The sequence below is a fragment of the Dermochelys coriacea genome, chromosome 20, assembly GCF_009764565.3.
Source record: "Dermochelys coriacea isolate rDerCor1 chromosome 20, rDerCor1.pri.v4, whole genome shotgun sequence".
NCBI classification, from domain to species: Eukaryota; Metazoa; Chordata; order Testudines; family Dermochelyidae; genus Dermochelys; species Dermochelys coriacea.
The window spans coordinates 6425067-6437153 of NC_050087.2; the positions used below are offsets into that span (position 1 = coordinate 6425067).

Below are 12087 nucleotides of genomic sequence, written 5' to 3' on the forward strand. Positions count from 1 at the left end.
TGCGGGAGGCTAACATTCAGAGTAGGGGGAGATAAATGTGAGAGGGTTTGAGAGGCCATCATGGAGACAGAGCCAAAGAAATAACACATCTGAACCCGATCTCACTCTTGAGAGCATCCACACTGAGCAGAGCCCTGTTGAAATCCGGGGGGCTCTGTGTGAGTGCATGATTCACAGTTCAGGGTTAGGGCCCACAACATTTTGGGGGAGAGGGTGTTTTTTACTCTACATAATAGATTCAGTTTGGCAAGTGGGTGGATGAATTCTTCCTTGCTACATCCCACGTAATTCTGAGACTTTGGTTCTAGTGCTGTAACTAAATGTGGCTTTTGACACCTGGTATGTTTTCATCACCAGTAAATCTGCTTTGGTCAGAAGTTGTATAAAGTGAAGGAGAAAGCCGGTGAGAGGAGAATATGAAGACACTTGGATGTTAGCAGCTGGCAAAGGCACTGACTGCAAGTCTTGTGAGAGCAGGGCTCTGCCCCTCAGAAATAAGCTACCTTTCACTGAAGGGCAGTTGAAAAGTGCTGCACCCCTCTCTCTCTTAATACCTGTCGAGGTTGTTCTGTGAGCTTCATCCAGGCAGTAGCTGAAAATTGCTTCCTATTCAGAGTTCAGTTTGTATGTTGAACCCGTGTGTGTGTGTGTGTTACAGTGTGGCTCTTCCTGGTGGAAAGGTTTGGCTTCCCATAAGGACGTTAAGCAAGCGCATTGTTGAAATGGCTGAGCAGTTCTTCTCTCCCGTTGCTGTTTACAGGTGAGAAAAAATTTGCCTGCCCGGAGTGCCCAAAACGCTTCATGAGGAGTGACCACCTGTCCAAGCACATCAAGACCCACCAAAACAAGAAGGGAGGCACAGCCAACAATGTGGCCATGAACGTCTCTGCGGTCTCCATGGACTCAGGGACTTCGGAGGGAAACAGTGGGCCAACCCCATCGGCCCTCATCGCAACCAACATGGTGGCCATGGAAGCCATTTGTCCTGAGGGCATCGCACGCCTTGCAAGCAGCGGCATCAATGTCATGCAAGTGGCAGATCTTCAGTCCATCAACATCAGTGGGAATGGATTTTGAGATTCTGTGAACCACAAGTCATGGACAATGTCCAAATCTGGGGTTCAAGGTAGCATGGGTCTAAGAGCCGACTGGAGAGGGAGAAGATAAATATTTTGTTGCTCGTGTGCTGAGAGGGTAGGGTCGGTTACACCTTCTAGCACGAGTGCCCAGTTCCTCTCTGCCAGGAATGCTACTTGAAAACAAGGCCCGGCGATCGGCTCAGACCTCTGAGGCCCAGTGACTACATGGGGATGCCAGAGCTTTTTTTGACTCGACTTTCCCCTCTCCCTCATAACTTCTCCCCTATCTTTCCCTCAGTAGGTACCCCGATGCCAACATGCCTTGGTAAATGTATATGATCATTGAAATACTTTTTAGCGCAAAAAAAAAAGATTCTATATTATTATTATATATATATATATAAAAATATAAAATGTGTTCATTTGAGCAAGGGAAAAAATTGCTGCGACCAAAGTGTTTGGTCTATTTTGGATGCCTTATCTTTGAACAGATGACCCCGTGGGTAGTTAATGAGACAATACCCAAGCTGTTGTTCAGATGCTATATTACATTTTACATTGTAACCTTAAGAAAATTAGCCTTTTGTATGCTCTGCTTTTAGGTTTCTTTTTTTCCTTAATTTTTTTAATTATTTGGGTGAGGTTTTCTTCATATAAAACAGTCACCCTCTTCCTTCCCCTGCCTTAATCCCTTCATTGCTTTATTTTAAATTGTATTTGCTGCAGAGATTCTCCTATCAGAGTTATTTTAACCCTTGCTGTTTCATTCTGAGCATAAGTGTACGTGTAAAATTGATTGTAAAGGTTTTTGTGCGGGTTCACTCGAGCTATTTACCAGAAGAGGGTCCGGGACCCATAATGCATTCTGAGTTTTTTGCGGGGGAGGGAAGGGAAGGGGAGTCTTGGGCAAATTTATTTTTCTGCAGTCGGTCTTAAAAACAAAACGCCAATGTCGGTGTGTCCAGGGCTGGTGAGATGAAGACACCTCGAGTGTCAAGTGGCAAAAAACAATGAATTAGCTGAAAATGCAGTGGAGAAGAGACCACAGATAACACTGTGTCTATCCAGAGTATTGTACCTAGTCTGGTTAAAATGTAGCATGAAGGGGATGCCTGTTTGCATCCCTAATCTGAGGGTCACTGCAGAGCAGCTGATGATGCTAGTGCAGAGGGTGAGTAGAAATAGACTGTTGGTCAGACTGGCAGGCTGCTGGTACATTTGTAAGTGGCAGGGAGTTTGTCTGCCAGACATGGACATCAGGCATTTGGTGCTTAGTGGACATGTTACACGGCCCTGTGCTGGGGCTGTTTGTTAATGGGACGCATGTCTCTTATTCAGATTAAATCATCACATCATCTTGCCAGATTTTTTTTTTCTTCCAACACTACATTGCTTTTCTGTCTCCAAGACTTCCCCGTTCTTTCAGAGATTTCCAAACCAGTAATTGGAAACAAAGGAATTTCTTGGCCATCTTTTCCTCTTAGTCTTTTTCAAGGCCATGGTGGGTCCGGAGGCTGGTAGTTCTGAATCGTTCTAGACTCCTCTGTCCAACTCACTCTTCGTCCCCCGCCCTTCTCTTCCTGCTGCAGCCACAACAAAGTGGGTGTTCCCTAAGGCCTGTCCGTTTCCCCTAGCCCTTCTGTGAAGCCCAGCTGAAACGGAGCGAGCTGTCCCTACGACAGCATAAAATTGCAGGAAGAGGACATTGTGCACTGTAGATTGTGGGGGCTTCAGGATTTAGAATCCCTCCAGATGAGAATTCAGTCACCTTTATGTGTCACCCACCCTCCCTCAACCCACAAATCATCCTTGATAATGAAGCTGCGTGTCATTCGTGAACTCATGCATTTCAGTGCTTGGTGACTTCTTTAGTAAATCTTTGGTTCAGAGACACCTGATGGAAAAACAAGGGCTTGAAGAATCCTCTAGGAATAAGGTGAATTTTATTTAATTAGGATGATAAGCAGTGTTCTGGTGTGTTTTCATATAAAAATAAATGCAGGAAACTGCCATATACTCCTGCAACCTGGTGTTCGATAGCTTATTAGTGCAGGCAGGTGGTAGTGATTTTAATTTGTAAGCTGGATCTTCTGTTGAATCCCTTTGCTGAGGAAGGTAGAAACATTGGGGTTTGCATTAACCAGCATCAAGGCTGAGCTGCAGTAGAGCCCTTGTCTGGAAGAGCAGGAGGCAAAGGTCTGTGTCTGATGTGTGGAAAGGTTTTTATATTTGGAACTCTGTTGGAAAATGCAGCAGCTTTGGAAGTTAAAAACTAAAATCCCTTTGTATGGGTTGCTATTGATTGTGTAACTATATATAATATCTATCAAACCGTTTAAAACAAAAATTTGGTGTTGGGTGCAGAGGATAGTGTTAGGCCAGTGTTAATTGTTCCTCTCAAAAAGAGGAAGGAAAGAGGTAAGTAGCAAGTGGGAGGGCAGATATTACAGTGGAATCAGTGTCTCTCTTCACATTTTGGTCCCACGGTTGTTGCTGATTTTCAGCACACATGGAGGCGTTGGACTCTCTTCCATTCCCTTTTCATGCTTTTTGCTGGGAGGCTTCTAGGAAGTTTTTTATGCATGTGCATGGAATTGCAGGAAGGCAACCTGTTTGGTAGGGAGAAACCCCAAACAACATTGAGATGAAATAAAACTTTATATGAACCTGAATCACACCTGTAAATGGTGCTTACTTTCTCTCTAACTAAAAGCATGTGTGATTCTGCTGTATATTTTATATACACCTTGCATATAAACACTTCTTTTAACCTGTTCTACGTAAGGAGAATACACTTGAAATGAGGCAGATGCCGTGTGCTTAGGGGCTTTATAAGAAAGTTCAGGAATAGTGGATGTTCTTAATTATTTCAATAGCTCTCCTAGACCAGTTGCTGAGAGCATAGAGGCAGTTTTGATAAGAGAGCCACTCATAGGCACCGACACTGAGAGGTGGTTTTTGCTGAGTCTACTATAGCAGGTTTCTTCTCTATTCTAGTGTTGCTTGGAAAGTGAGGGAGATGATGCATCAAGGCTTTTGGGTCAGGAATAGCCAATGAGAACACAGTGTTCCAATCAAACAGAAGCTTACAGTGTGCCTCTCGGAAGATTATTGCTTGGACACTGCAGTTCTGGGATCTAAGCATCCTTCCTGCGTCAAACCAGCTGAGTTCTAGAGAACTGAATTCTGGGCGAGGTGGGGAAACAGATGCGTTAGTCAGACTAGTATCATGGGATAGCAGTAACAGATCATCCTAAAATGACCAGGGGCTTCTGTGCTGCTAGCTTACAATACCGCAGACAGGCAACTTCTCTCTGAATTCCCTTTTCTCTTCCACGAGAGCCAAATTCTTTCCCCTCATCATGGGATGTGATGCAACCCAGAACACCAGGAGCGGGTATTTCTAATCAAGCTGCCATTAAGACACACAGGCTGACCATGGTTGCCAAGGTAGCTGGGCTCTGAAGAGCCAATCACTCAGAAGTAACTTCTTTTTTTTTAGTGTAATGCAAACCTCAGCACTAATCCCCAATTGTCTTGTTTGCTTTAAAATCCTGTTTGTTTAACTTTATATGAAAATTCCCTGCAACTGGGGGATATTACAGGTTCCTTTCTCAGATCTGAGTTAAATTTTTGGCAAGGTCTGTCTGTCAGCCAGTTCCCTTGTCTTCATTCTGGGTGTGGCTCGCTCACTTAGGTTTGGAGAGAGATTTCTTCCACAGCGGGATGTGAGAGTTTTGTACCTTTACTAATTCATGACTGCTTGGTGACCTTCCTTCACCAGACTCTGTGTCTGTGTTGTCAGATCATCAGCATGCTTTGTCAGTTTCAAACAGCAGTACCTCCCCCTTTGCACCTGCAAAATGCCTCCTTGTCTTCAAAGCAGAAATTGGTGCATGCTGGCAGGAGGCAAAGTCCTGCCAAACTGTGAAGTGTGAACACATTTTTACCTTTTAAAAAAATAAATACAGGGAGGGAAGAATCTTAGCTATCACTGTAAATTCCTCTGGCTGATTTCTTTCTTCTCTCTATCTCTATTTTTGGACTTGTATATTTTTATATAGGAAACTTTGTATTTTTTTAACAATCTGTGAAGCACTATGAATTCCAGTTGTGTCAAATGTCAATATCTTCCGCATCTTGTGAATACTGGAAGCTATGGATGGTTAGTAGAAAGCAGTGTTTAAAAAAAACGAAAAAAACAAAAAACATATTTCATTAACTGCCTCATTAGGCTATTCGGGTGCCCATTGCTAGAACAGCTACCTGAGAACATTGCCAATTCCTCCTTGTCACTTGCATTCTTTGATGTATTGAGGTCAAAGGTAGATTTAGAGAAGTTCTGGAAACTATCCAGGTTACATCACTTGGTGACCACATATTCAGTAGTTATCCAGTATGTCAAATGCAGCATAATGCTGGGGGAGCCCGTGTCTCCACTGAGAACATAATGTACTTTCATCTTCCGTCCACATAACTGTCCACTAATCCAGGATTTTCGCTTAAGAAGCCTAGTATAACCTTAGAAGGGTTGGAAAGGATCCCTAACTGTAATCTCCTTGTCCTTGTGGGGTAGTGTATCCTAACTAGAAGGGAAAGTAGTGGTCAGCTTGGACGGTATTGCCTTGTTTCTAAAGCGCCGTCTTTGAGGAATATTCTTTGGACTGAGGTTTCTACAGGTTTCACTGTGACCTTGTTGAACAGGTCCCAGCAATGGAAAGCTCACCACAGAGGAATGGTGCTTTTTTTCCCCCCCATTAAGGAACCAGAATTAATCTGTAGTTTCCTGTGGAAAAAAATGGCCCTGCATGTGTCTCCGCTCCTCAGTGATTTAAAATCTTAAAAATCAGACCCGTTACACCTCGTGACATCGCTCAGGGCTGTGAAAGATTGTGGGCCCTGAGTGCTGTAGATAGGTCATCCTAACTCCCAGTGTAGATGGGGCAAGGTCAATGGGATCTTCTGTTGACCTGGCTACTGCCTCTGAGAGGTGAATTAGCTCCATTGACAGAAGGAGTTTTCCTGTCTACATAGGAAGCATGGATGCTTCGGCACAGCTTGTAGACACGGCTCTACCATATGTCAGATCCAAGAGCAGCAGCACCAACTTTTTATAGATTGGAGATGGAAAACAAGCAGAAGAACACGGGTATGGACTGTGCCTTGAACCTATGTGAAGTGGCTGGTCCTAGCTGCAAGGGCAATGCAGTTCTTGCCCAAATCCAGGCAAAAACTGTAGGATAGATGTTTGCTAAAGGCTAATTCCCAATGTCCCGTCCCCACCCCGGTCCTGTTAACGTACATGATGGACCAGCTAATACAAAGAACATAAAGTATCTGAGAATCTCGCTACAACTCCATAGCCACTCTGGCCCAGATCCACAAGGTTTTTGGCTTCTAACTTTCATTGATTTCAGTGGAAGTTAGAATCCTAAATACCTTTGTGGATCTAGGCCTTTGTGTCTTAGATAAGCCCAGCTCTTTGGGGGCAGTGGGAAGAAGAGGTGGCAGAGGGAGAATGTACTCTTGGGCTGCTGCAGCTCCTGGGGATCTGAAGAACCTCTCCATTTGCAAAAGAAAATTTCGCCTTGGGGTTTAGAAATGAGATTTCTCCGTCCCTGCTGACCAGCCACAGCTCTCATGGACTTCACCGGGCACCTCACTGCCATTGCTCAGGTCACTTTGGCATTCATTAGCCTCTCTGGTCTCATTAGACAGTCGCTCGTTAATACCCATCACCCTCCTCTGCTCATTCGGCTTGCCTTGTTTACGCAACCGCAGTTGACTGTCTGTAGCTGGCTCACAGCGGGCTGTGCCAAGATCCATGTGCCATGCTGAGCCTGGTATCCTTGCTTTGTATCCTACGGTAACAAGTTTGGGTTGGTTTGTGGTGGTTTGGGCAGCAATGCTGATGGCCCTGTTGCAAACTCAGTGGGGGAAATCTTGACCCCGTTTACAACCAAGGCAAAGCTCCTGTTGACGTCAGTGGGGCTAGGTGTCACCCCCATGTCTGTTGCTTCCGTTAAATGAATTGCACTGTTCACCCAAGCACATGACTGGCTGCTTCTGTGTCAGGCTCTCAGGATGCAACGGGGAGCGCCTGTATAACTTTGAGATCTGCAGTTCCCTGTGGAATTAACTGTGCCTTTTTATACAGGGGTTCCAAGTGGCCAAACCATTTGCAGGCAGGATTGTACTGGGCTGTTTTTAACAATTTTTTTTTTAACCCCATGATGGCTCAAAATGGTCTCTTCCCGCTTTAATCTACCCAGCCCTGTTTTTCCTTAAACTTGATTAGCAATTCACTTTCCCCACCCCGCCTGCTAGGGAAATAACATGTGTCCACTATTCTATGCATTACAGCGGGGTTGTGTGCATGGGGCGTGGCTAGTTTAAGCCAATGCCCGTTGCTTTTGTGAGCTAACATGCGCCAATACCCCCCTGAGGGTTAGTGAAACCATTTCACCAGCACTTCCTGTAGCTCCCTGGTCCCTCCTCTGACCGCCTCCCCCATCATTCCAAACAGGAGCCTCAATTCGATTCACCTTTTTGGGTGCTGACAGCACACGCTTCGTGCAACCTGTAACACTGGCAATAATTCTCTCGCTGTGTAAAGACTGTTTTATCCTGTAATAATGTCTTTGTGCTTTTTTTAAATCCAATTGCCGATTTAATGATGTCTGAAACACATTTTAAAAGTGCTTTTTTTTTTTTTTTTTTTTTTTTTGTACAAAGATTAGATTAAAATGTAGTTTGGCTCCTTTGTAAACAGATTACAACTTTTTTTTTTAAGGTAAATAAACAAGCGTCTACGGATGGCGTGGTGAAGTTTGTGCTTTAAAGAGTAAAGAATATTTCAGTGCCTGTTGGCATTCACCTTGAGCTCAAGCGCCTTTGCCCAATACCTGTTGCCTTGCTTCTTGGTGACTGCTGTTTGTAAATGTACTTTTGTTCCTACAGCACTGTAGCAAATGAGAAAGCAAGTGTTGCTGGATGGCCGTAGGCTATCTTTCCATTGACTTCATCGGGCTGTGGATCAGGCTCTGTTGGAATCTGGTGGAGAAAATCTTTATCACAGATGAAGAGACAAACCCAACATGTGTCCAACTGTCTTGAACTTTATTGTTCATAAGAACTGCCATGCTAGGTCAGACCAGTGGGCCATCTAGCCCAGAATTCTGTCTTCCAATAGTGGCCAGTACCAGAGCTTCAGGGGGAGAGTACAGAAAAGGGGCAATTTTGGAGTGATCCACCCCCATCTTCCAGTGCTGTTTTCTGGCAGTCAAGAGGGTTTAGCATCACCCTGAGCATGAAGTTCCAGTCCCTGACCATGTTGGCTGTTAGATCCAACAATGGCTATCTTCCATGAACTTACCTAGTTCTTTTTCTGAACCCTGTTATACTTTTGGCTATCACAATATCCCATGGCAATGTGTTCCACAGGTTAATTGAGGGTGGAGTGAAAAAGTACTTCCTTTTGTTTTGTATAAAACCTGCTACCTATTAATTGCATTAGGTGACCCCTGATTTTTGTATGGTGGGGAAGGGTAAATAACACTCCATTCATGATTTTATAGACCTCCATTACATCACTCCTTGGTCGTCTCTTGTCAAAGCTGAACAGCCCTGAACTTTTGTGTCTCATACAGAAGCCATTCCATACCCTTGATGGTCTTTGTTCCCTTTCTCTGAACCTTTTCCAGTTCCACTATATCCTGGGTGACCAGAACCAGACACAGTATTCATGCAGTCTAGACACGGTATTCATGCAGTTATTTGTAGCGCTCATTCTGCCTACTGGAGATTTCCTAGGAGGTTTTATCCCAGAGACCGCGGTATGGGCCTGCTATCTGTTAAAGCACTTGGCAAAGGGGAATCTATACAGATAGTGACTTGCCCATCATGCCCGTGGCAGAGCTGGGAATAGACCCAGGTCTCCTGAGTCCCAGTCTAAGCTGCCCCCTCTCTCTCCAATGTACTAATGTTTTGACCCTCTGTAATGTCTCTTGGTCATGGGATACAATGTCCCAAAGCACCTAAGTCACTTAGGTTATGTCTAGACAGGGATAAAGAAGCCATAGCTAGCTCAGGCTCACAGGGCTTGGACTCGGGGGGGGGGGGAGGGGAGGGGTTACACTAATTTTTTTAAGACATCCAGCCTCGAGCCCCAGCTTTGGGACCTTTTGAGGGGGAAGAGTCCCAGAGCTCCGGCTCGAGCCCAAATGCCTACACAGCAATTTTTAGCCTTGCAGCCACAGCCCCCTATGAGCCTGAGGCAGCTGACCCTGGCCAGCCGTGGCTGGGTTGTGGGGCTTTTATCCCTAGATACGTGTACCCTTAGGTTCTTTTGAAAATTTCATGCCGTGATCTCCAAGCTCATTGATCGTGATCTCTTTTACAAACATTCATTAACTTCCTTCCATGAGATCTACTGATTACAATATGTAAGAGCTATGCATTGCTACCATTTAAAGGGGCACCAACAACTTAAGTCACATGGTTCTGAAGAACCTCTCCGTGGTATTGTTACCAAGGAATCACACAGAGGAAAGGGACGGTGAACCAAGTAATGTGAAATGTGCGAAGTAAACAACATGGGGAAACAAACTGCCCCTTCCTGTAACCTTCCTTCGATGCTACTCATAGCTACAGCAAGTTTCTTCTCAAAGAGGTGGGGGATTTAGGTTGATTATCCCTCCTGAAACCTCTTGATGAAAGCTGAGTCAATAATATCCCTCTTTGTTTAGCTGTGGAAATGGAGACAGAGGCGGTTGCCTTGAGCTTACTCAGCAAGGAAAGGGCAGTTAGGAACAGAACCCAGGAGTCCTGATTTCTATATTTCCTGCTCAAACAAGCCTCATTCCCCTCCCATAGGGCTTGTGCTGACCACTAGCTAGCACTAACTCTTAGGGCCTGATCCACATGAATACCCCTTAGTTCTGCTGCCCCCATATGGTTCCAAATGTTGAGGGCTCCATGGTGTTTCCAGCCTCTAGCTCTGGTCAGCACAGGCTGACCTGGGTTAAAGATGCTGGGCCCAGTGTGGATGAGGAGGGCTAGGGAGAGGGAGGGCTGCCTGGTAGTTACTGTCAGGCTCTCCTGCCCCTGGGGTGGAGTGGGGGAAATGTTCTTGATCTGAGAACCTGGCCATCAGAGCAGTGCAGGGAATTGATTAGCTGACAGGTGCCCGGATGATTCCCACTCTAAGCTGCAGAGAAAGGTAGGTAAAAACCCTTCTGAGGTACCAAGCGATCCAGCTTCAATTCTCTGCTCCACCACAGATTTCCAGTGTGACCCTGGGACAGTCTCTTAGCCTCTCTGTGCCTCAATTCCCCTGCTGTACAATGGGGATAATAGCACTGCCTTGCCTCACTGGGGCATGCTGAGGCTAAAAACATTAAAGACTGGGAGCTGCCCAGATACCATGGTGGTGGGTGCCATGTTGTACATACCAGCCCCACAACACAGCTCTCCTGCAGGGTTGCCAAATCTCACAACATTTCCACAAGTCACTGCTACTCTTGTGAATTTCAGCCTGGATGGGGGGGGAATGGGATACCCCTTCTGATTGGCTGCCCTTCCCCACTTGCCTGCCTTTTAGGAAGAGCAGCCAATCAGGAGCACTGCAGGAAGGTGGTAGAGTGCATGTCCCCAGCAAGGAACAGACATTCTCACCAGTGTGCTGCCCCTGACACATGGGGGAGGGGACTGAGAACTCAAAAGCCAGTGTAATGATTTGGGGGGTGAGGGAGAAGGCAGGAGGCTGCCTATAGGCTGCTGGCCTGACTCCCTAGGGCAGGAAAGAGTCTGTTGGATCCAGCACAATTTTATTCTCCAGACAGAAAACTCTGGCAAAACCTCAACCGCAAAACAGCTCCTTGGCCCAACCTGGGCTACTGCCCCTGTCCCGCTCCTGCTTCAGAGCCTTGGGCCAGAAGGCCAATTACGGGCCAGTAAACCTGATTTCAGTACCGGGCAAATTGGTTGAAACTATAGCAAAGAACAAAATTGCTGGACACATAGATGAACATAATTTGTTGGGGAAAAGCCAACATGGTTTTAGAAAAGGGAGGGTCAACAAGCATGTGGACGAATGGATATATGGGCCAATGGATATAGTGTATTTAGATTTTCAGAAAGCTTTTGACAAGTTCCCTCACCAAAGGCTCTTAAGTAAAGTAAGCTGTCATGGGATAAGAAGGAAGGTCCTCTCATGGATTGGTAGCTGGTTAAAAGATAGGAAACAAAGGGTAGGAATAAATGGTCAGTTTTCAGAATGGATAGTGAATGGGCCCCCCAGGAGTTTGTTCTGGGACCAGTCCTATTCAACATATTCATAAATGATCTGGAAAAAGGGGTAAACGGGGCAACATTTGCAGATGTTACAAAACTACTCAAGATAGTTAAGTCCCAAGCAGACTGCAAAGAGCTACAAAAGGCGCTTACAAAACTGTGTGACTGGGCAACTAAATGGCAGATGAAATTCAATGTCGATAAATGCAAAGTAATGCACATTGCAAAGCATAATCCCAACTATACATATAAAATGATGGGGTCTAAATTAGCTGTTACTGCTCGAGAAAGAGATCTTGGAGTTATTGTGGAGAGTTTTCTCAAAACATCCATTCAATGTGCAGCGGCAGTCAAAAAAGCGAACAGAATGTTGGGAATCATTAAGAAAGGAATAGATGATAAGACAGAAAATATCATGTTGCCTCTATATAAATCCATGGTCCACCCACATCTTGAATACTGTGTGCAGATGTGGTCACCCCATCTCAAAAAAGATATATTGGAATTAGAAAAGTTTCAAAAAAGGGCAACAAAAATGATTAGCGGTATTGAACGGCTTCCATATGAGGAGAGAATAAGAAGACTGGGACTTTTCAGCTTGGAAAAGAGACGACTAAGGGGGGATAGGACAGAGGTCTATAAAATCATGCCTGGTGAGGAGAAAGTAAATAAAGAAGTGTTATTTACTCCTCAACACAAAAACTAGGGGTCACCA

The 12087-nt window shown here is 45.2% G+C and overlaps 1 protein-coding gene across 2 annotated transcripts in view; it reads left to right on the forward strand.

Annotated features, from left to right (window-relative positions):
- The window catches only part of SP1 (Sp1 transcription factor), a 34313-nt gene extending 26418 nt beyond the window's left edge, over window positions 1-7895 (forward strand). For both annotated transcript variants that reach the window (XM_038378460.2, XM_038378461.2), the window contains exon 6: window positions 761-7895. In XM_038378460.2, the coding sequence (XP_038234388.1) occupies window positions 761-1077 (317 nt within the window). In that variant the 3' untranslated portion in view covers window positions 1078-7895. The remainder of the gene's footprint in view (window positions 1-760) is intronic.
- Window positions 7896-12087: the final 4192 nt, after the last annotated feature.